Raw genomic sequence first — 24,060 nt, forward strand, 5'->3', positions numbered from 1 at the left:
GTGGGTGAAGTGACTGCTCCAGAGAAAGGTCATTTGCTTAGTAACATCCATGCAGCTTTGCTGGGAGGCCTTGTCAGAGCTGCTGCTTCTGCTATGGCACCTCTGTGAGACACAAGCAGGTTCTGAGGATCTGCTTTCGCTTGCTCAAGGCAGATCCTCAGTCTGGCTGGTTTTGGCTGCATCTTACAGTACAGCAGCAGCCTTAGAGCCAGGGAAGTTGCTGCTGGATTCAATGGCTGGGAATTCTGCAGATCCCATGCTTTGAATCAGGAGAGGAGATTGAGTGTATTTGGAGGTCAGGTAGTGGTGAGAGGGAACCAAAGCCTAAAGCCCCAGTTGATATGGCCCTGAGAATGGGGACTTATCATTGCCCAGGAAGAGATCTGGGGGATGCATTTGATGGTGTAGCACAAAGAAAATGAGGAGTTTGGACTGATTCTAATGGCAAAATAAATAGCAGAGGGAAACCTGTGCTGTTGTTTCTATTCTCCATTACTGCAGCAGACATCTCTGGGAGACACAGAGAACTGCCACCAGCCTCACAGGTTGTGCGGGGAAACCTGTGGCACAGGGTGCAAGGACAGAGAAAAGCTGCTGGGAGGAGCTTAAGCCTCTAGGCCAGAAGCAGAAAAAAAAAACAGGCAGTGCCAGTCTACAGCTCCCAGCACAGTGGGAAGCCATGTTTTCTCCTTCCCTGGAACAGCTTCTTTCCTGCCCAGCACCTAATTCTCATTCTGGATACAGCTGCTGAGCATGACAGGGTGGTTAAGGCTCTGGGTATGACTGGCTGATGCAAAGAAACCTAAAACTTTTCTCCATCCAGTGCCAAACACATGATAAGGCTCAGGGCAGCCCACAGCTTCAAGCCCTGAGGCAGGAAAGCAGAACTGACTGTGGTGATTCATAGAATACAATTCCTATGTGATACATTTTTTTTCTCCACTGAAAACCAGATGTGCTTTTCTCTTTCTTACCTGGTGTTACTGCTAAAACAGTGGCAAAACTTCCTATAGCCATTTGGTTTTTATTGCCTCTCCTGCCATGGTGGGAGCAGTGTGGCAAAAGCAGCAAGACAATTGCTCCTGGCTGGCTGCAGCACCCCCACCTTTCCCCTCTGTCAGGAGCTGTTAAGAAAAAACCCAGCACTAGGCAAGAAAAAAACATGAAGATCTGTTGACAACATCACGTGTGCCTAAAGAAGACTAAAAGCTTCACTCAGAGTCTCAGCTAGATGTGTTCCTGGGTTTGAGGAGAGCTTGCAAGAGGTGTCTACTTAGAGACAACATCAGCAACTGAAGTAACTGCAGAGATAAAGAGCATTTTAGCCACGTGCTCTTCAGGCACCTTAATGGTCTCCTCAGCAACAAGGCTGCTGAGGGCAGAAGCGCTGGCAGCTGGGTGTACGTGGACATCAAGGTTGGGCTGTAAAGATGGGAAGAGACAAGGTGAGTAAAGACTGGGCATGAAGGTCACCTGCTCCTCACATAGGGGCCACGCTGGAAGTTCTCTACCCTGCCCAGATGTCCCTCCCCAGCCCCTCATCCTTGCTGTCTCTTCACAGCACAGCCATTTTATTCAGCATGGGGCAAGGCATGACTTCTGCTACTGGGCAAGGCTGCTTTTCCTCTCTGCAAAATATCTCATCTTGCAGCTTGAAGCACCCCTGCTGGGATTCCCTCTCCTCTGTTTGTACGGTTTCACAGCAACTACATAGATTTTAAATTTGGATTTCTTGGCTGTGGAAGTCAGGATCAGAAAAGGTCAGCCAGCAACCCTGTACTTCGATCTGCAAACAGTGGTGATTGAACTCAAACAACTTTGTGTTGTCACTTCTGATTTGAGAGTAGCGTTTAGCAAGTCCAGTGCTGTGCATGGGGCCTGGAACAGACATAAAGAAAGAGGAATGGGTCGCTTTGAAAAAGAGAACTTGGCCAAAGAGTCACAAAAGGCTGACAGGATTTTATTGAAGTTGAATATACAAAAAGGTCAGATTGTCTCCCACCCTCTCGGCATCCTTCCCATCCAGCATATCGTAACGAATATGCACAGTGACAGCTCCAGCCCAGCCATGGGACTGCTGCTCCCAGCTGTGTCCTCCAGCAGCTCACAGAAGAACCCATCTAAAAGCCATGCCTATTTCTGGTATCTCAGCTCTGAACAGAAGTCCACTTAGCCTCCTCCTGGACAAGAGGCAGGTATCAGAGAGCATGCTGACCTAAAGATCTCTGAGGAACTCTGCAAACTGTGGTTGCTGCGTATTTAAGGTGAATCTTAATAAGAACCTCTTTCAAACCAGTGACTCCCAAGCTGTGGGATAGGTGTGGCTACCAGCACACCATGTTGTGGTACACAGGTGGGAACTCAGATCACTATTGACATGTTCCTATCTCCCTGCTGCTGTTGGTGCCCTATCAACGAGATTTCCTGGATCTCTGCTCCACAACAAAGCAACCTAAATCTTCATTGCTAACCACAGTGGGCAGAAGCGAGAGAGCAGCAGGAGCATCTCCCTGCATCCTTCATAGCTGCATCACTTCAGGCTCCCAGCATAAACCATAATTCGTTTCTCACACTGCACTTAAGGTTCTCCATGACAAGCAAGAGATACAGAATGGCTGAGCAATGGGTTTGGTGCTGCTGAGGCAGAGGTAAATCCACCTCCATCCTAGCCCAATACAGCTGAGTGCACAATATCTCCTGTCACAACTGGACCTCTTGCCTGAGACTGCCAGTAACAAGAAATGTTGGTTATGGTGGGGCTTTTTTGCAAGACGTAGGTGTCTGACTAGAACTGCGTTGTCACCCTCCTGTCCTTATTCTCACAACACGGCAGCTCTGACCTGCTAGCTGGGTATTTTTTGGAAGTGTTACACTGTAATATTTTAGCACTAACTTGCAGCAGACTTAAAAATGGGTCCAGTGAAAGGTGTTAGTCTAGCCATGAAAAACTTTGTATCCCATTTGTAACCAGACACATTCTCTGCTGTCTGATAGCAGGCAATGGGGAAGGTGAGGATTAAGCCTCATTAAGCTCTGACAAGGCCTCCCAGCATGTTTCTTAAGGCAGAATGTTTGCTCAGCTTTTAGCATGCAGAATTAAATGTGCGTTCTTCTCACAGCACAAAGCCTTCTGCTGTTCAAGGCATTCACTTTCTCCCTCATGCAATTGAGCAGTATGGAGGGGGCAAAAGATGCCTTTTCCAAGCAGGAATGTTCCAAGCTTTTCTGTGATGCTGGCCAGCTGCTGAGTGCACTAGTAAGAGCTGGTAACTGCACATGGCATTGGTCACCACCTACATTGAGCTGATGTACTTAGGAGAAGGCAAAATATCTCTGGAAAGGGTACCCTATTCATCGCCAGCCCCTCTGGTAAAAAGTAGAGCAGCTCTTTTACCCCAAAGTCACAGCTGCAGCGTTCTTGTCTGTTGCCTTTGTTGTGCAAAGCCTGCTGCCTTCCTATGAGGCAGCTGTGGCAGCACCAACAGGAACAGTGCACCACTGGAGAGTCAGTCTGGGCAGGAATGCCTGCTGGCAGCAATGTTTAGTCAGTGATCTGAGAAGCAAACTTCAGCTTCCTTTTCTCTCTAAGGCTTCTCCTGCTGCTTCAGGAAGATGATTTGGCAGCCCATTACCTGTTGTCCATCTTCTGCATCTGCAGGCTGAGTGACGTGAAGCTGGCCAGGAGGTCTGTAACCTCATCCACCTGACAGAATACATGGCTATCAGGGAGGGGAATGCAGCTGTGCAACCACCCAGCCCCACAGAAGAAACCCCCATGCAGCAGGGACCACCCTTGCACTAGAATTGCCAGTAATGCCCATGCTGAACTTATACTAGGACAGGATCCTTTTGGTGCCAAGAATCATGCAGAAGGGCTACTGTCCTCATCATCAAACAAGCCCTAATCTAAGGCAATAGGAGTTTCTCCCCATTCTTCAAGAGGTGATGCTTGACTTCCCTTCTGTATCATTTGGCCAGTCCTTAAAATACCAGCATGTTGCTACATTACCCAAAATTCAAATATGATATCAGGGCTATTTCCTCTAAGCCTGTTTCTAGGGGCCAGTCTTTTGTAGGAAAAAAACCCCAGGCCCTGCAACCCTGTGCACTTGTGCTGATCCTGGCCTTAAACTGACTGTCCTCAGCCCATCTGATCCTCAGCTTCCCAGCTACTTGGCACTATGATGCTTTCTGCATTTTGAGTTTTCACCTAAAGGAGTACCATGAGTCATCATGTAACTTGCCCACTTGCCCCAGTGTGAGCAATAACCATGTCTGCAATGCCCCACTGCTCATGCAGTTGCATTCTCCCAAATGCAGGAGTCCCAGTGCAAGGAGGTGAGTCAGAGCAGCTCAATGCTGCCTACCTGCTCCTTTGTGCTAGTCATCTGTAGCCTGGAGCAGAGGTCATCCAGCTGTTCCTTTTGCTCATGCCTCCCCAGACGGTCCAGGTATTCCCGCAACATCTGGATAATCTGAAACAAACGGGCATAAGAGGCAAACATCAGAAAGCTGCACCGGGCTGGAGTGTTTCTACAGGAAAAATTAAATTGCCAAACATACAGCCTTAAAGCTGCAAAATACACGACCCCTAGAGACAAACCCAGGCAAAGCAACTACATGGCACTAATGGCAGCATCAGAGTCCAATGAGTCACCAGTCACAGATGGGCTAGCTGTGATCCTTGTGCCGGGTTAAGAACAGGGAAGAGAGATAAGCCCAGCTGAAGCAGCACAAGGTCTAGCCCTGAAAGCACCAAATTTTCTTTATGGCTAGTGAGCTTCCCTCACTGTGAGGAGCAGGGACTTCTAATTCCAGCAGGATCTGCTCATGCACAGAGGATAAAAATACTTGTGTCTATGTGGCTCCTGAAGTGAGGCCCACGCCCCATGCATTTGCAGGCCCAGGAGTGCTTTCCTATTCCATGCCTCTACATACTGGAGCAGGATAGATTGTGTTAGGAATACAGAGAATGTGTACAGCACAGCTACAGCCTCGTGCCTTGTCCCTCTCCAGCCACAAGGCATCTCTTACATCGTGGTTGAAGAAAAGAGTATGCTTCATACAGCCCCAGAATCCACTCAATGCATCCTTAGCTTACCAGAGCCAAGGGAGGCCCTGGAAAAAATTAAAGTAGAGGCTGAGAAAAAGGAAGGTCTCTGAAAATGGAAGTCAAACTTTCCCACAGCAGTTAAGAGCCTACCGACAGGCATTTAAGTAAAGGGGGCAGGAGGCTGCCAGGGGCTGTACCCCATTACCAGAACATGGGGCTGTTTCTTTTACCTGTTTCACTTCAAGGCGTACAGCCTCCAGGCTGTGGGAGAATCCTTCCTGCAGGATATTCAGCTTTGACTTAGCCAGGTGCAGTGGGGTTCTGCCAGCTCGATCCAAGGCATCAACTCTGGCCCCTGCAAGATGCACGAGCAGGGACAGTGAGGTCTGTCACCAGGATTTGGTGTCCCTGGAGAGTTTCAACCGGTCAGGAAGGGAACAGGCTATAACTGTTATAGAGGAAACGTTACCTCCGCGCAGCAGCGTGGTGATGACAGGAACGTGGTTCGTGCAGGCAGCTGGGGAGGGAAAACACAGGACACACAACTCAGAGGTACAAACAAAAATGAGTTTCTGCTCTAGCAAAGAGCTTGCTGCTTCCCAAAGGGCTTCTCTGCCAGAGGAAAGAAGAACGGCCCAAATGCTAAGGTACCCACCCACTCAAGCCTGAGTACTCTATCTGGAACAGATCTTGCACTCCTTGGGGTTGGCAAAGGGAGGGAAATCAATTTTTTCAAGCCTTTTCTTTGACTTTAAATCTTTGTGAGGAGTGAATCTAATGAAATGCAGAGTCCCTCCTAGGTCCTTAAATTTGGGGATGCATTCTATGAGGCACAGGCAAGAGGAAGGTGGAGAGGAAAGGAACAGTAAGGAGGTTCTCACCTCACTTTTCTGCATGCAAAGCTCATTCTGTGGCACTTACCCAAGTGTAAGGGAGTATTGCCCAGCCCATCTCTCTGGTTTGGATCAGCCCCATGGTCCAGAAGCAGTTGGACTAGAAACAAGGAAACAGAGACACATCAGTCCCTTCCCTTTGCCCCACAGGTCCATGTGGCAGCCACCAGGCTGCCCTACAGGTGCTTCTGTTCAGCTCATCAGCTTCCTTACTGAGACAGGGACAGAGGTTTGCACAGCAATGCAGAAGGACCCAGCACAAGGCCATGCAGTGCCACTGCTCCTGGGCTCCCTGATGCGAAGAACTGGGAGGAAGGACACCCTTCCCTCGCCACCAGTACAGTCCTAGATCTGGGACTGCTCCCCTTCCAGCAGGCACACATGGCAAATCCTGAGTCCAGAGTTGGCAACTTTGACACAAAAGGAACAGAAAAGAGCAACCTCTGACAGGTGCTGAAGCAAAATAAAGAGCACCCTTCAAAATTCCCACCACAGAGAGGCTGGAAGACAGAACTCCCCCTCCACTCACCAATGTGATCGTTGCCATTGCAGGAGGCAAAGTGCAGGGCTGTCCGGCCTTTGTCGTCCGCAGCACAGGGGTCAGCTCCATCCTCCAGGAGTTGCTGCACTGACAGAACCAAGGAGAAAAAAAGCAGGTAAGCTGGAGGGGCACCTGATCAGAGAGGTGATGCTATCTGCTCTTTTGGGGGTAGAGAAACATGCTGTCAGCTGCTAAGTCAACTGGACTTGAACCAGTTCCCACTAGTATCCTAGCTCAGCAGAACCAGCAGAACCTCCACCCTGTGATTCAGCCTTCACCACCTTCCACATGTTGCCATGAAAGATAAGCCAACAGCTCTAATGGCTAAAGATCCACCTAGCCACATTTTCAAGTTCCAAGGACAATCAGCAGCAAATACCTAGAGAAGAATACAAAAGGATAGGAAGGACATGGGGCTAACTCTTGGCTTTAGTCAGCTGCATCTCAGGCACTTCCCAAGCTGGAATTAGCATCCTGTGCTTACTACAACCCCTCCATAGGCTTTCCCTGTGGATTTACACAGTTATTTTCTGCACCTGTGTAAACTTTTGATGTCAACGTGGACCCATGGTCAGAAGTTTCACAGTGTAAGCACAGGTAGTGAGAAAAGCCACTTCTTCACACCTGTTCTGATTATGCCCTTTCCTAACCAATGGTGGCTACAGTTTGGGAAGCAGGAAGGGGAATGCACCGACCTGCCAAGAGCCGAGCAAAGAGATCAGTAAAGGGTGGAAAGATTAGGGGCATAAAAATAGCACCTACACAACATGTGTTAGGGGCATCTGTAAGGGCTGTTACTTCTGCTGTTTTGAGATCACCCTGATATACTACCTGGTGTGTAAAATAGAGCTCATTCCATAGCTGTTAAAAATGCTGACAGGTTCACTACATTTTGAGATCTTTAAACAGCATATTCTAGAACAGTCGAGACCGTTTCAGGCCACTGAAAGTCACCATTCATCTCAGCTTCCAGAAAGTGAATTATAGCCACCTTTGAATCTCTTCCAGTACACATCCTACTTCAAGTGGGGTACAGAACTGAAAAGAACACCTAAAAACATGGAAGTGGTGTTAACATTGAATGTTTGATACTTCAGAAGAAAGAATGGGAAACTGACAGTGCCCCAGTGAGAACCATATAGGAACAATTTAGCTACTCTTTCCCTGAACCAAGTAGGAATGACATAACCTCTCCACCCAGTGCCACCACAGGAAACAGCAAAGATGTTTACTTGTTGATGAAAAATAAATTAACCATAGCACACTTCCTCAAGTTGCAGAGTAAACAAGAGACAAGAGGACTGTAAACATGGGAACCTGTCTATCAAATCCAATGTGGATTGAAACCAAGACTTCCATAAAACTGCATTCTTTCATCTTCCTGTTGGAAATTATATAACTTTTTAATAATTTTAGTTAGTGATTTAAATTAACTTTTAAATTAATTGCTTTAGTTAATCATAACCTGTATATGCAATTATAAAGTGTGTGTGATTCCTAAATTATTCTTAGCCAGTATTTAGTAAAGCTGTCATAACGTACTTTTGTAGGAACACAGCCTGGGGAAACTACTGGAACTTTAACTTTTGATAAACTGATTCTGATATGCTTCAATGAACAAAACCAGAGAAAGATGTATGGTTGAGGTTGGACATGTGGAATGTAGAATTTATGGACCACAAGGACCTTGCAGAAACCAGAAGATAAAGAAGGGACTAACAAAGACTCAGTGTATGTGTTGGAAAATCCCTACCAGAGGAAAAAGATACTAAAACAACTGAAAATATGAACTAACTAGCATGAGAAGTGAGAAGTCAATAACCCACAGAGGACAGAGTACTAATTAATAAGAGAGAATTATGTAATTTATAACCAACAAACATTAATTTCTTTGTTTGCTAAAAAGTATAAATAAGTGAAGAAGCTTTATATCCGTGTCTAAGTGGAGGCCAGAATTTGTGAGCCACACAAATCCCTCCTGGCCAACAACAAAGTAACATCTTATACACTAACACTAAAAAGAAAGTTTTAGAGGGGTTTATTTACCCCAACAATTTTGAAGGATTTGGTAACAATTTACTGGTGACCCAGGTGAGACAACACATTTGATGTTCCACAGACTTACAGGAACAAGGACTTTGGTGCACACTGACAGACTTTTTTCAGGGAATTTTTTCAATCCTCTGATCCAGGTGAGTTCAAGGCAAAAACCCCTGGGACTTTATTAAGATATTACTGAAGGTTTTAAAAGGTATACCTAATCATAAGCTTGCACTCTCTAACATATTAAGAGTTAAGAAAGTGATGATATAATTGGCTATTTCCTATTAAAAGTTAGTGTAAAACTCTGTAAGTGAATATTAATGGAATTGTGTTTGAGTCCCACTGCCTAGCTGGAAAACTGTATTTGTAAAACTATATAAGTGACTAACAAAAGGTGTGGTTTGAGTCTTCACCGTCTGCTTTGCCCACAGATTAGTCAGACAGTGCTGCTTGCGCAAAGAGCCACGCTGTGGAAGGGCTTTGCCCAGATATTGCTGTGTTTATTAAAGCCTATGGTATCTGTTAGTGCTGGAAAATGCAAGTGTGTGGTAATGTGAGTGTGTCATAAGTATAAATTGAGTTTGTATGAAAATTCGTTGGCTGTAAGAGTGTTGAAGCCATTGTACGTGAATTTTAGGATATTTGGTGTGTACTAAGTGTTTGGGTTTGGGAAATGTAAATTGTCAAAGCAAGGCTCGTTTGCTCAGAGCTCTCTGCTGGCGTTAGCTCAGCGGCTGCTACTGCTCCAGCGACTGGAATTGGTGTGCACAGAGCGCTCTCTCGTGTCCGTTTTAGTCATTGCTGGAATCCTGATTTACTGTGGGCTTCCCTTCTTCTTCTCGAGCCCAGGAAGAGGGGAACACCCAAATGTTCACCTTTAGGTTGTATTTTGCAGCACTGGAAAGAATTTAAAAGCAATTCTTTAACTTGTACACAGGTAATAGAATATTGTATTCTCTGGTGGCTAGATTATCTATTAGATAATCAAGAAAAATGGCCAGTTCATGGTATTTTACACCAAAATGGTATTTTAGAGTTGATGTTATGTTGCCAAAAGAAAGAGAAATGGAATAGTACTTCAAGCAGTGATGAGACAAGTAGCCAAAGATAAACACAGAGAAACACATTGGGGAGCAGAAGCTATTAGAGATAACTTGAAACATCAAGTAATTAGTGTAAAAAAAACAGGAATCTAAAGTGTAGTCAGCAAGTGTAAAATATATTTGCAACACAATAAACATCCAAGGATGTGCCCTACAGAGCACATCCTTGAGGGACTACAAAAAGAGGAAACTGTCCTGGAGTTTACAGGCAAACAGATTTTTCTGAGTTACCTTGACAAGAGGGATATTGATAACCTATTGGCTTTAGCTGACACATTTTTTGGATAGCTGCTTGCACCAACAAAGCAAGAGAAGTTACCAAGGTATTGTTAAAAGAGATAATACCCCAATTTGGAATGAATGATCTATGATATCTTATTACAAAACACAAACAAAATTTTTGTATTTTAATGGCTTAAGTTTTGCTAGATACTCTATGATTTAAGTGGAAGTAATCTTAAAGGAAAATTAAGATCACTTCCAAAGGGGGGAATTGTCAGAAATGTCAGAACTTTTTAGTAATTTTAGTTAATGGTTTTAATTACCTTTTAAGTTGATTTTTAGTCATTTATTTATTTATTTATTATATATTTATTAATTATAAATAGTGTGTTATTCTTTTATTACTCTCAGCCAGCACCTAGCAAAGTTGTCATTAAGTTATTTTGGTAGGAATACAGATTGCAAAAACTACTAAAACTTTTAAGTTTTTATGAACTAACTCTGATATGCTTCAATTACCAAAGCCTGAGAGAGAAAGATGTAGTGTTGAGATTGGACATCAGGAAAGCAGAATTTATGGACCATAAGGGAATTTTGCAGAAACCAGAAGAGTCCAGCTCTGGCCCTGGTTCTAATCTACTGGGTCATGCTGCCTCATTATACAGGGTATGGCTTAGATAATTGTAACTTTTCCACCTAAATCAAAACATTATTCTCTTGCTGCTAACAACTGGGCAAGAGAACATACCAAAACAGCTGGGACAGTGCAGTGCTGCTTTAGCTCCAAGCAGATAGAAAACTAACACTATGAACCAGGTGCAGTGAAAAAGTGAACACAATAATGAGCCCCACTCTGCTCAGAGAACAAAAGCTGGGCTTTAAAAAAGCATTTTCTAGATCTGAAGCATCTAAAGCATCCTGTCCACAAACCATCTGCACTCACTTCCTCCTCTCCAAAAGTAAGAGTCCGAGAGACACTGCCATTCCAAGAAGAGGTCCCAAGTGGGACTGACAGAAGCCTTACCTGTGTCCAAATCATTGCTATTGGCAGCTTCACGCAGCCTTTTCAGAGCTATGGAGGAAAGAAAGCAATTACTGGAAAGCACCGAGGAAAAAGGCACGTTTCCCTACTGAAACATTCCATCCCGGAGCACAAGTGCGGGGCCAAATCACGCTGGTACCGGCTCCAGAGAACGGGAAGCAGATCAAGGCACCAGGTAAGGATGGTTCTCCCCGTCTCCTCCCGAACCGCCCACTCCTGACGGGCACACTCCCCTGGCAGCGCCAGGGGCTTCCCCAGCCGCGCACCGAACAGAGCCCACCTCCCTCCCGCAGCCCGTGCGGAGCCGGCCGCAGGAGGGGCTGTTCCGCCGCTCACCGTGCGCCTCCTTGCCCGTGGGCCCCAGCCGGCGGTGGAGGCGGGCGGCCCTGCGCAGGCGGCGGGCCGGGATCTTGCCCGCGGGCTCCTCCCGCTGCCACAGGACGTGCAGGTAACCGAGGGGTGCGCCCGGTCCCAGTGGGGGCAGCGCGATGCGCGGCTGTGGCTCCGACTCCGGCCCCGGCCCCGGCTCTGACTTCGGTTCCGGTTCGGGCCCCGCGCCGGGCGCCCCGTCAGCCCCACCGCCGCCCTCCATCCCGTCACGGCCCGGGCCGCGGAGAGGGCAGGGCGTCGCCATGGCAACGGGGCGGGCCGCGTCCTCTCGACCAATGAAAGGCGACACAACCCATGCATGCAGCCAATGGGGAGGAAGCGGATAGGAGAGAGGCGGGGCGGGAAGTGGAGGCTGTGGGCAGGAGAGCCTGACGGGCAGTTGTTTTCTCCAATCAGAAAGAGGAGGAGGCCACGGCCGGCCCGTGGCGGCTCAGCAGGCTGAAGACAGGCAGTTGCTTTAGCCAATAGAAAGGCTCAGCCCCCGCCCGCCCCGCCCCGCCCCTGCGCCCGCGCCGCGCCAGTCCCGCGTTTCCGGCCGGAGCCCTTTCCGTGCCGTGCCGCCGCCATGGCCTACCCGGGGGAGGACTACGACAACGAGGTACGGCCGGGGCGCCGGGGGCGCGGGGGTCGGGTCCGGGTCTGGGTCCGGGCTGTTCGCGGGGACTCACTGCCGCCCTCTCCTCATAGGCTGCCTATGACCCCTACGCGTACTCCAACGACTATGATATGCACACGGGTGAGTGTGAGGGCCCCACGCGCGCCCCGGGCCCGCCTGCGCCCCGCCGGGTCTGTGGGGCCGGGCCGGGCCGTGCGGCCGCTGCCTCACTGCTCCTCTTTCTCCGCAGGAGACCCCAAGCAGGACCTGGCCTACGAACGCCAGTACGAACAGCAGACCTACCAGGTGATCCCCGAAGTGATCAAAAACTTCATCCAGTATTTTCACAAGACGGTGTCAGATCTCATTGACCAGAAGGTGTACGAGCTCCAGGCCAGCCGTGTTTCCAGTGATGTTATTGACCAGAAGGTGTACGAGATCCAGGACATTTATGAGAACAGGTACAATACTATTCTTCAGCAGATGGAAATCGCTATTTTAACTGTGATGCTGTTAAAAAGAAGGGCTCACTACCTCTGCTGTTCCAAATTTGGGCTTTCTCTGAAACAGGTTTGGTTTGTTTACTGTGGGAAAAAAACTCCTAGGTATTTCCAGCCCATGAGGCTAATGTGAGTATACACGAGTTGTGATCTGTCTGAAGGGAGATGTCAGCCCTGGCCTAACAGGAAGGAAGGCTGCAGAGAGGGCAGTGGTGCTAGTCAGGCAGTTTGCAGAAAACTGTCAGGTGTAGCTTTGCTGTCCCTTCCCAACAGCTACTTCCATTCCTGCTTGTAGCTGTGTCAGCTTGACATAAAGGGAATGTGGAAGTAACATAGGTGTTTGTTTTGTGCCTGGGAGATAAATTGAAGTCTCACTGCTTAGTTTGTGATTCTAGTAATTTGCTTCAACATTGGACTTACTAACAGGGGTATGTTGTGCCCTCAGCTTTCACCAAGTCCAAGACCTCTCTCTGTTGTCATCTCTGACTCCAGCACTGTCATACTGAGTGAGATGTGGCTTTTCTTACCACATGTGTGTCTGTTTTTCAGCTGGACAAAACTGACTGAAAGGTTTTTTAAGAACACTCCATGGCCAGAGGCTGAGGCCATTGCTCCTCAGGTTGGAAATGGTGAGTCTTCCACTTTCCCTTGGGTTCTCAGGGAGAGAAGGAACTGAATCCCTCCTGATCCTGAGTTGGCAGGTGCACAGAGTTGTTGCTGCCTGAGTCAGTTGCCTTTGTTCACTGTGGCAGCTCCTTCAGCAGATGCCTGGCAAGAAGTCAGACTTGAGCAAAGTGTCTTTTTGTGCCTCCTTTCATTGTTGTGGCAGGAGGCTCTCACGCCTTGTGGCTTGCTAACGTTCTCCTCTGTGGTCTTTTCCAGATGCAGTTTTCCTGATCCTATACAAGGAGCTGTACTACAGGCACATCTACGCCAAAGTCAGCGTGAGTGTTGGCCCTGTGTCTTCTTGTGGGTTTCGTGCTGGCTTCTCTGTGCCAGCAAACTTGACAAGTCTTGCAGCCACTACAGTATCAGTGGTCCCCTAATCTTTGCAAGGCAAAATTGGGTGGGTTTGTGAGCTCTAAGTCACATTGATTTTGGGGAAGCTTAAAATTCTTGCTTTTGTTAGTTTAGTAAGGATTCACTGATTGCTGAAAAGCAAGAAAGACTTGACTGTCTATTTGAGGCTCATTAGCTGTCCAAGCTTGGCGGTGATGAGTGTACAGGTTTCTCTGGTAGCTCAGATGAATCAGGAGACTGGATCTGAGTGTTCAGGAGGCTCTTTGTTGCTAACAGTAAATGTAATGGTTAGTGAGTAAGGGAAGAAGGGGGTGTTGGAAGGTAATTGAATTTTCCTTTTTATTGCTTGTGTGTGGTTCTTTGTGGCTCCTCTTCAAACGAGCAAGCAGTGAGAAGGGGTGTCACAAGAGGAAGGTGCATTATTTGTCATGAATAACCTCACATGGAATCAGAGTTCCTTGTGAAAAGGGAAATGTGGATAGCATAAAGGATGGAGAAGAAGGAAATGAAAGGAATAATGCTCTGTGAAACAAAACAAGCTGCCTTTTTTAAAGCCTCTTTAATCAGTGAGAAAGTTGTAGTACTTTGTTCTTAAAGAAAAAAATCTCAACAGATGCATGACTTAATGGGTGAATAAGTAATACCTGCAGTTTTACTGTGTACCAGAGGGTGGAGAAATGGGCACTGTTAAAAGGCTGCTGTGTTAACCCAAGCCAGGCTTCAACAGGAGAAACTGGTTTCTCAGGCTGTGCTGTTAGTGGTTCTCAGACTCAGTGTCTCCAGCTGAAACAAGAGCCAGTAGGTCAAGTGTTTAGAAATGATGTCCAGAAACAGAATTGTTGATCTATTAAGAATTCTCATGAGCAGAGAAGGAAGGAAAGCTGGTGAAGGTAATGGGAAGTTCTTGAATCTGAACAGCAGAGGGGAAGGGAAGGTTAAATGCAGAATATTTACAGGAGGTTTGACATCCTGGGAGAAGCTGTCTGTCTAGGAAAAGTCATCCCTGTTTTGTGGGACAACAGTGCTACAATTTCTGGTTTTCTGGGTGATGTTGGTGGGTGTGCTGGTTGAATACTGCCTCTAGCACTCCTGAACTAGACCTTCTGCTACTGTGCTTGTCCTTCTTATGCCGTTGCCCATGAGCTCCCTCCTGCCCTGCTTGATTTGAAGCAGACTCTGCTGACTTCTCTTTGCAGGGGGGCCCCACGCTGGAGCAGAGATTTGAGTCCTATTACAATTACTGCAATCTCTTCAACTACATCCTCAGTGAGTTGCTGCAATTAATTTCTGGTTTGTGAGTTTTGGAGAGAACGATCAGATGGAGAGGGAAGAGCTGAAGAAAGGGTCAGGATAACTGCAACATGTTTGTTTATAAATAATAGAGAGAAAGGTAGTCTGTGAGCTCTCTGCACATTTGAGTTTGTTGAATGAAGAGCAATTTATATCCATGGATTTAAAACCACAAAAAGCAGAAATAGTTTCCAGTGCTTTCTGAAGTACTGTAAAGAATAAAACTTAATTAGCATTCTGTCTTGCTGAGAACTGTTCCATCTATCTTTATTAAAAAGTAAAATGAAACAGTAAGCTAAAGAAAACCTGCAGTGTTTCATGACGGTTTACTGTTGTTCACTCCCCTTGGAGCAAATGTTAGTGTTTGTGACTCCCTGCCAAGCCTCATGTGGAGAATGGATCAGTTAGGATAAACCCCTGCAGTCTCTGTGCAGCTTCTGAGAGCTGATGCTGCTGAACAGTCACACTCCAGTGATTAACCATGTGCATGTTCATAGTCTTTGAAAGTGAAGGCAGTTGAGGCAGTCAAAGCTGCATCTCAGCCCTACTGAAAGCTTCATTCATCTGCTGCTCCATCTCCCATTTCAGGGAAATTCTTATGTCCTTTAATTTGTCTGTTCCTCCAGTTCTGACAATGCTCTTGCTGAAGGTGTTAACCCTCTCATCTGTTCTCCTGCAGATGCTGATGGCCCTGCTCCTCTGGAACTGCCCAACCAGTGGCTCTGGGATATCATTGATGAATTCATATACCAGGTATATGATTATAAAACTGGGCCATTTTGCGGTGGCCTTGCCTTTATTAGTTGTATAAATTTTCCATCTCTTCCCTTGTTGTGGTTTCCGTAACAAGGAAATCCATGGCAGGTTGAAAATCTTTGGTAATCACTGTTACTCTTTTGTTACCAGGTGGATGAAGTAGTTGTAAATGTACAGATTTTTAAGTTACAAGGTGCTCTTTTGGGAGTCCTGAACTTTTGTGCCTATTTCTCTTTCAGAACAAAATTTCTGTCTTTCTTAGTCAGTAGGGCCTTTATGTGTGCACCTGATTTGAAATAAGCTGTGGTCAGAGATCTTGACGTTAAGAAATATTTTTCCACTTACTGTTCTGAGTGCAGCAGTACAGATCTGAAATGCTATTGGTTTTTCTCTTTAGAGAATATATTCCCTTCTCTGTAACTTTTTATTATAGAGCTGCCTGGAATTCTTCGAGTGTTGTCTGGTCAATCTTGAGAACAAAAAGGATGTGTGCATATAAGGGGAAAAGATGCATGTATGCAAACGCGTCTTATAATTTGGTCATTCTTCTTTCTACCAGACAGCAAATTTGTGTTTAGTTGCCTTTCCTAATTGTTTAAGAGATCCTTTACTGCTTCGGTCTGTCTCCTGGCCTTTACCCTCTGTACTGTATAATTCTTTTAGGTGCTTTAAAGGTGGTATAATGTGCCATTTTGATTTCCATGTGATCTCATGTGAAACTTTTTTTTTCCGTGCAACTTGTAATTTCTTGTAATGCATTTGTGTGAGCAAATTGTTAGCTTAGTGCACTTACCTGAGCATCTCTAGACAAGCTGCTCATCACTGAATCTCTGCTTTTTCCTGTAGTTCCAGTCTTTCAGCCAGTACCGCTGTAAAACGGCCAAGAAGTCTGAAGAGGAAATTGATTTCCTTCGTTCCAACCCCAAGATCTGGAATGTCCACAGTGTCCTTAATGTGCTGCACTCTCTGGTTGACAAATCCAACATTAACCGACAGCTGGAGGTCTATACAAGTGGAGGTGAGCTTTGGGAGGTGCCAAGCAGCACTGGTGTCTGTGCTGCCTTGCTTTGATTTGACCCAAGCTCCTTAACTTTGTTTGGGAGCTGGATCAAGCCCATAATCAGTGGATGGATTGGCTGGGAACTGGTTCTGTTGGCCTTAGGTGAGAAGTACCAGTGATTACATTTCAGGCTTTGCTCCCTTTGCTTTAAACAGAAAATACTGAAAGGGAAGCTTGCTTCCTTGAGGATGGCATTGTGGTTCCTTTTTTCCCTAGGTGACCCTGAAAGTGTGGCTGGTGAATATGGGCGCCACTCCCTGTACAAGATGCTGGGCTACTTCAGCCTGGTTGGGCTGCTGCGTCTGCACTCTCTGCTGGGAGATTACTACCAAGCCATCAAGGTGCTGGAGAACATTGAGCTCAACAAGAAGGTAATACAACATGTTTTAACTCTTCTTTTGCAGTCTTCTAAATGCCTATGTTGAAGCATGCTGGTGAAAAATTGCTGTACTGAATCTTCCAGCCGAGGAACTGTTTGTATCTGCTGTAGTTGTCAGGAGTTTGTGGCTGGGCACAGCTGGAGCTTTGGCATTAAATCAAGCCATATGATAATGCCAGATGCTCTTGCAGCACAATTGCCCAGTTTTTTTAGGAGGTTTGCTGTGTTGTGCAATGCAGTGTTGCTACAGAGAATACTGCTGGAACTACAAGTGGTAGTGTAGTGGTAACTACCTGAACACACCATTCTTACTTTTGCCAGTGGCTCTTTCTTGTATTTTTGACTTCTATTCTCACTGTGTCTGCTCCCACCTGGGCTGTTTTTGCCTTAGAATTGAATGCTGGTTGTGGCTAATAAAAGCTCAGCTGCAATGGGTTTGGGCCAAGGCTTGGCACAGATCTACATATGTGCTGTCTGGCACAGGATGTGGAGTGAAACAGGGGGAAAGGGAACTGAGCAGAGCAGTGTTAGGCACAGAGCAGGAGTCCTCTCCTTGCAGGAAGCTGAAACTGGAAAACATAGGAAATGGGATGATCTAATAAAACAGTGAGGAAGCTGCTGCAGGGATGGGTGGAAGGTGAAGTGTACTCAATTAACCCTTTCCTTTCTGTATTTGGGATGGGATTGAAAGCAGAGGTGGCTGAATTGTGGCCAACAAGCAGTGTGGATTGCTTCCCCTAACATAGCATGTTACTCCTTCCTTCTCAGAGCATGTACTCTCGGGTGCCTGAGTGCCAGGTGACCACCTATTACTATGTGGGCTTTGCTTACCTTATGATGCGGCGTTACCAGGATGCAATCCGTGTGTTTGCCAACATCCTCCTCTACATCCAGAGGACAAAGAGCATGTTTCAGAGGACAACCTACAAGTACGAGATGGTAAGAGATAGAATAGACTACACTTCCCCAAAGAAAAAAACACTGTCTTCTTTCCTGTCCCTCCTCTATCACCTGGTAGCTTGTGTCTAATAGTTCAGCTTTATTATCCTGGACTTTGCTAGTGATGATGACTGGGGATCCTCTGAACTCCTTTGCCATGGGTGACAATATTTTCTCTTAGCTATGTTACAGGTTACTTTGGGTGTTCCCCATACTGTTGTCCCAGATCCATCTGCACTCTAGCTCTAGGCAGGGTTGTTAATGAGTATGAGCTGCTGATGATACTCTTGTTGATGCTTCCTTCTTCAGACTTAGTTGTGTTTCTAGTCCAGTGCTGCACTTCAGGTTGCTGCCATTGCCAGATGAATTTCCATGATCTGATAGTCATTCAAAGACATGGCTGTAGCAAAGCTCCTTTCTCTTTTTACCTAAGCTGTCTTACCTCCTGATTTTGGTGCCTGTTTTACCTGCTGTCTCCTTTTTATCCTTATGATTAATTCCTAACTCTTTGTTTAGCCAAATCCTGCCAGTCTTAATTCCACAACACTTCAAAAAGTTGGTTATGTCTGTTTCAGCCACACAGCTGTCCATTTAATCCCTCACTCATATAAATCTTCTTTCTCAGTCTTTTCTTCACTGACCTCCCTGACAACTGTCCCTTGCCAAAAGATGGTTGTTAAACTATCTGTCTTCCCTTCTCTGCATGTTCTTGTACCAAAACAGTCAAACATGTTTCTGGCCCTCTGGGTTCTGTGTGGCTCTGGATGCATTTACTCTGCACCTTCCTCTTGCCCACCCTCTCTTTTATTTCTAAGAGCCTTGGTGTATGGTTCATCCATTTGCTTTGCCCAGAGGCACTGCTTCTTTGTGCTGTCACCCTTGAGCATTAGGACCATCAGTGCTTTGTGTAAAGGATCTTCCTCTACAAAGTGCAGCTGCCAGCTCCCTTGGGCACCCTAAAGCCTGAGCACACTGTGGTGTTGACAGGGTCTCTCTCCTCTCTGTGTCAGATCAACAAGCAGAACGAGCAGATGCATGCGCTGCTGGCCATCGCGCTCACCATGTACCCCATGCGCATCGACGAGAGCATCCACCTGCAGCTGCGCGAGAAGTATGGCGACAAGATGCTGCGCATGCAGAAGGGCGACGCCCAGGTCTATGAGGAGCTCTTCAGTTACGCTTGCCCCAAGTTCCTCTCCCCTGTGGTGCCCAATTACGACAACGTGCACCCCAACTACCACAAGGAGCCCTTCCTGCAGCAGCTCAAGGTCTTCGCTGATGAAGTTCAGCAGCAGGCCCAGCTCTCGACCATCCGTAGCTTCCTCAAGCTCTACACCACCATGCCTGTGGCGAAGCTGGCCGGCTTCTTAGACCTCACAGAGCAGGAGTTCCGTATCCAGCTGCTCGTCTTCAAGCACAAGATGAAGAACCTGGTATGGACCAGTGGCATATCTGCCCTGGATGGAGAGTTCCAGTCTGCCTCTGAGGTTGACTTCTATATTGACAAGGTTGGTATCTGCCACTTACTGGCCGGGACATTCTTTCACCCAGGAAATTTTGGATTGGCAGCACCTAGTTTTGTTCCATTCTGTGGGAGACGTTCCTTCTTCCTTGCCATTTATAGAGCTTGCCTGCCCACAATGCAGTTCTAGCCCTGCATGAAAAGAGTGTTAGTGGAAGAAGAGTGATGGAATATCACAGGCAGCTTTGTCAGTCAACATACCTAGAAAACAAGCACTTCCCCAGGACAGAGGGAGCTGCTTTTCAGTGTTCTGGGAGGTGATAATTGAGTGACAGATAGTGCTGCTATTTGTGTGTCTGGTGGGATTGTCCTTCTGGTGTCCCCCACATCTCTCCTTTGTTTGACAAAGCAGAGATGTTGCTTGGTCATGTTACAGGTCTGCTTTGCACTGGAACAGCATTTAGTTGTGGCTGCTCTAGGAGGAATCTAAACACAAGGTGTGGAGCTGTCACCATCTGCCCTGGAGCTCCAGCAGCAGGAAGCATAGCAAGGAGTGTTGTAGAACTGTAGTCAAAGAAGACAGCAGTAGCCATTAGGTTTCTTGCTAGGAAGGAGATCAGGTTACTCTGTGTTCTTGGTCCTTGTAGCAGACCTCTTCTTGCAAGGTGTCATGCCATGTCTCAGCCCAGCTGTCGTGGCATATAGCATGACTGAAAAGAGGGAAGCATGAACTGGGGTTGGAACTATCAAACTGCTGCAAGGAAGACAAAACCAGTGTGTAAGAATGTGGGAAGCAAATACAACGTGAATGGGGGCCCATCCCAGACAAAGGTATGAGGGAAGGCAGCCCAAGGAGAGCTGGATGGGTACTGTGGGACTAGCACAGGTCAGGCATGTGTGGTGCTGAACTATGGCTGGGGTGAAGCCCCTTAGGTTGATCTTTATGTTTGGCAGTTCTTGCTGTCTCCCTGCTAGTAGCATGGTCCTTTTCCTAATCTCATCCTGTTCTCTTCCCAGGACATGATCCATATTGCAGACACAAAGGTTGCTCGGCGCTACGGGGACTTCTTCATCCGCCAGATCCACAAGTTTGAGGAGGTGAGGCCTGGGCAGGAGAGCTGTGTAGCTCTGTAGGAAACATGGGGCAGTCACTGGGGCTGTGCAGGCCCTCGAGGGTCCATATTTGTGTGAGACAGCTGTGTAATTCCATGCTGGACTTAGCCCTGGCTCTGCAAGGCACTAGGCAAAGGCAGATGTTCTAAGCAGCAGCTGCTGACCTTTGAGGAATGGCATGTTTTTGTGAGAAGTACTTAGTTGAGCCACAGTGGAAAAGGAAGAGAGTTTTACTATTCAGGAATGCTGATTCCATTGTCTCTAGATAAATGTGTCCCTGTCAGTAACACAACCAAAATCATATCTCTAACTTCATAACTATAGCTCTAGAAAATGGCCTCAGAGATTTCTGGAGCATAGATGGCTTCAGCATTGAGCTTGGCCAAGAGGTGACATTCTGTCTCCACTCTCTCCCAGGGGAGGTTGTTCTGCACTGGAAACTCAGAGGGCAAAATTCTGAGATTTGGGGACTTAATTGAGGGTTGTGATACTGCTGCTACAAGTTTGCATCCTCTCTTCTCCCCACATCTTCCTCTGCTAGCTTGGAAAGGAGAGAGTTCTACTTATTCCCCTTTTGCTTGACACACTGTGAGAGCTCAAGAGCTCTCTTGTCAGAGAGTTGGAGAGGAAGGAGTTAAGAGGCCTTGGATAAGGTCTGCTGAGGGGAGCAGCAGTGTGTATCAATCACTGTGTATTTTTCTGACCTTTGCTTTCTCTAATTCCAGCTGAACCGAACATTGAAGAAGATGGGCCAGAGACCCTAATGTGGATGCACTGCAGGCCTGGGCAGAGAAGTGGGTGGGAGAGATTATTCTCTGTGTCGAGGGAGGGGAGCTCAGAGTTCTGGCATTTCTGGAATCTCCTGTGACTCAGAAGGTATTTTGTATTTAAATATGCAGACTTGTTTGGCTCAAACTATCCTACAAAGGACAAGGCATCTAATAAATTAGTGGAATTTTCCTGATGAACATTTGTACTCATTTATTTTTCCTCTGTATAAGAATATAACTGCATCTGGAGACATGGGCAGCTGCTCTTGGCTTGGTGCTCTTGTTGGTCCATGTTGCAGGTAACAACAGGGAGCAGATCTGTTTAGGTGCTCTGTACATTCACCCTGCACAGCAAATGGGAAAGGCTGATTGACAGGAAAAAAATGAGCTGTTCTACAGTGTCTTCACAGGATTTTGGAAAGAGATGTAAGCTAATGCTGTTCCTTTAGCTTTTACCCCATACAGTGAATAGACCTGAGTTGTAGTTACATTCTTAGAAGGTTACCTTTTTGCCTTTCCTCCCCTCTATTTTATTTTAGTTGCTATGGAGTAGAAATGCTCCAAAGTGAATGTTTTTAAAGGAGAGGGGAGAATTTTTGTAAACATTGAACCAATATTAACTAGTCATCTGATGAAATGTCCTTGCTGGAGGATGTGTTTTATTTCAGCAGAAGTGATGCCCAAGACCTGCCCTTAATTTAATTGAGTTCAGTTTCTCTGGAAAACTCCCTAAGGGCCTTTAATTTATTAAAACCCTTTAAATGCAAATTTTCCCCGCTCTCCAGCTGCAAATTTGTAGTGCCTTGAAAAATGGGGAAAAAGGTTGAAAACAAGTCAAGGGCCTGCAAGTATTGGGGAAGAGAATGCAAAGAATGGATCACATCCCTCCACAGCCTCTCTCCTTTTGCCATCTTTAAATAGTTTGGTGTTTGAGTGGTAGAAACAGGTGGAAGAGGAAAACCTGCATGTGTAATAGAAAGCTACACAAAGTGTATTTCAGATACACCATCTGCCTCTTTGTACCTCTCCCTCTCATTCCTTTCCAGAGAGGTGTCCTAGCTGTCCAATTTGGCTCTGTGTATGATTCCGTTTAAACAAAGGGAATAATTAGCCTTTGTTGGATTATATTCTGTGTTTGAATGAGGGTCAGGTTTCCAGTGTCCTAGATACTGCTCAAAAGTAAACTCTGTTTCCCATCACAAAGTAACTCAGGCAGTACAGGCAACACAGTGAAATTAAAAGAGCAATTCCTGTTGGCTGCCTAGCTGCTGGAGTTGGTGTTATGGATGCTAAGAGCTCACTGTCTCCAGTTCTGGAGGGTTTGAGGCAGCCATATCATTAAGAAATTAAAGGATTGAGATGCCACTGCATTGCAGCAGCCCATGGGGAGCTGTGTTCATATCAAGCAGAATCTGTTCCTTTTTGATTTTAGGGCTGGCACTTTTCCTTCTGTGTATTTGCTAACAGCAGCACAGTAAGCATACCTGTCAACAGCAACTGCCCTACTTTCTTTCTATCCAAAGCCCAAATCTTTCCCAGGAAGTGCTCAGGTGAATGTGGTACACAACATGAGAACCCTGGCAGGTATCTCCATGATCAGTTCTAGTTCATAGCATAGCAAAAAAATCCAGCATGTTGCTGGGATTTTAATATCTGCTTGGCATGTCAGAATTACAGATTTTTAATGCATATCTGTATCATCTGAAACACTCCAGTGGTTACAGGCTGTTCTCAGGTCTGTGAATATGCTGCTGCTTTGTTTCCATCTGCCAGAGCAGTTTCCAAAGGGTGCACAGAGCCCATGCACTCATGTCCCTGGCTCCGCGCCTCCTCTGTGGGACTGCCGAAGGTTAACTGAGCAGGACTGGCACTTGGTGGAACAAAGCCAGGAGGAGCTTGCAGCTCTCGCTGGGTGGAAAGATGGGCTCAGTGAGCTGCGGTGCCTGGCACTGCTGGAGGCTGGAGGGTGTTCAGCAGCATCAACAGAGTTCCACTGGTGCTGGGAAGGCACTCCAGAGGGAGGTGGGGGTGGCTAGAGCTCCAGCCTCGCCTGCTGCAGCAGTGTTTGGTGAGTGGAAGTGGTTCTGCACAAAATGGTTTTGTCAGAGGGAACCACAGTACAGGGGCATGTGCTCTGTGTCTGTCTCTGACCTACAGTTGTGAAGGGGTGAGTGTAATTATGGAACTTGGAAAATTCAAGAAAACCTCCCTCATCCTGCTGTCCCTTAGGATACATCAGGAAGACCCTGTCAGGCGGCTTGGGGGATGCTGAATAGCCAGCACAGTAATTACAAGACTGACACAATGTTTCATTTCCTTTTTTGCTTACAGAGTAGTTTTTCTTGTGATTTACGCCACAGCTTATCTCGGGCACGGAGTGGGGAGATTGTACAAACCAGTCAGAGAATTTATTTTTCACTTGTTACAGTTCTGGGACCATAGAATGATAGAATGAACAGCAAAGTAGAGGAAAGAGGGTACTACTAATGAAATCTGAGTGAAGGAAGGAGTGTAGAGCCCATACAAAATAATTGCAGAGAATGGACTCTTTAAGATTTGGAACTGGCAGCAATAAGCTCAACATCAGTGTGATGGTTTGGTCTTCCACAGAGGTAGCTGTTGGAGGTGAAAAGAAAGCTAAGCCCAATAAAGTAGCCTTTAATAGTGTGCTTCCCCGCCTTGTCAAGCCATCGCCCCCGAGCGTGCACACCAGCTCTCGTGACAATCCATCGCCTTGATGTTGTTCCTGAGATTGTATCGCACTCTTCCTCCACGTCTTCCAGGGCTTCCTGTGAAGCACTGCCTGTGACTCCAAGTGTCTTGATCTTCAAAGCTCTCCTTGGCCCTGAGCCTACCCTGGGAGCCACCTACGTCCCAGATGTACTCCAC

The 24,060-nt window shown here is 46.6% G+C and overlaps 2 protein-coding genes across 3 annotated transcripts; one reads left to right on the plus strand and one right to left on the minus strand.

Annotated features, from left to right (window-relative positions):
- Positions 1-1,939: 1,939 nt before the first annotated feature.
- ANKRD54 (ankyrin repeat domain 54) lies at positions 1,940-11,489 on the minus strand. 2 transcript variants are annotated; one of them, XM_066550575.1, is made up of 8 exons: positions 11,234-11,489; positions 10,880-10,927; positions 6,476-6,574; positions 5,975-6,046; positions 5,523-5,570; positions 5,284-5,408; positions 4,368-4,475; positions 1,940-3,703 (listed from the first exon to the last, which is right to left on the minus strand). In XM_066550575.1, the coding sequence occupies exons 1-8, from the start codon at positions 11,487-11,489 to the stop codon at positions 3,629-3,631; spliced, it is 831 nt and encodes a 276-aa protein (XP_066406672.1). In that variant the 3' UTR covers positions 1,940-3,628. The 2 variants fall into 2 exon arrangements, with proteins under 2 accessions (XP_066406672.1, XP_066406673.1); XM_066550576.1 differs by having other exon boundaries at positions 6,476-6,569; positions 11,234-11,345.
- Positions 11,490-11,801: 312 nt separating this feature from the next.
- EIF3L (eukaryotic translation initiation factor 3 subunit L) lies at positions 11,802-21,369 on the plus strand. The gene is made up of 13 exons (XM_066549648.1): positions 11,802-11,885; positions 11,975-12,023; positions 12,133-12,343; positions 12,932-13,011; positions 13,265-13,326; positions 14,599-14,668; positions 15,372-15,445; positions 16,295-16,466; positions 16,725-16,879; positions 17,656-17,826; positions 18,837-19,334; positions 20,306-20,386; positions 21,127-21,369. The coding sequence occupies exons 1-13, from the start codon at positions 11,853-11,855 to the stop codon at positions 21,163-21,165; spliced, it is 1,695 nt and encodes a 564-aa protein (XP_066405745.1). The 5' UTR covers positions 11,802-11,852; the 3' UTR covers positions 21,166-21,369.
- The last annotated feature ends 2,691 nt before the right edge of the window (positions 21,370-24,060 follow it).

The sequence above is a fragment of the Molothrus aeneus genome, chromosome 5 (assembly GCF_037042795.1).
Source record: "Molothrus aeneus isolate 106 chromosome 5, BPBGC_Maene_1.0, whole genome shotgun sequence".
NCBI lineage: Eukaryota > Metazoa > Chordata > Aves > Passeriformes > Icteridae > Molothrus > Molothrus aeneus.

Coding starts and splice junctions, on each gene's coding strand:
- ANKRD54 (XM_066550575.1), bottom strand. CDS start 11,489: ATGGAGGGCGGCGGTGGGGCTGACGGGGCGCCCGGCGCGGGGCCCGAA. Junction 6,047..6,475: donor CAATGGCAACGATCACATTG/GTGAGTGGAGGG, acceptor CCTTGTTTCTAG/TCCAACTGCTTCTGGACCAT. Junction 3,704..4,367: donor TGACTAGCACAAAGGAGCAG/GTAGGCAGCATT, acceptor GTATTCTGTCAG/GTGGATGAGGTTACAGACCT.
- EIF3L (XM_066549648.1), top strand. CDS start 11,853: ATGGCCTACCCGGGGGAGGACTACGACAACGAG. Junction 16,880..17,655: donor ACATTGAGCTCAACAAGAAG/GTAATACAACAT, acceptor CTTCCTTCTCAG/AGCATGTACTCTCGGGTGCC. Junction 19,335..20,305: donor TTGACTTCTATATTGACAAG/GTTGGTATCTGC, acceptor TTCTCTTCCCAG/GACATGATCCATATTGCAGA.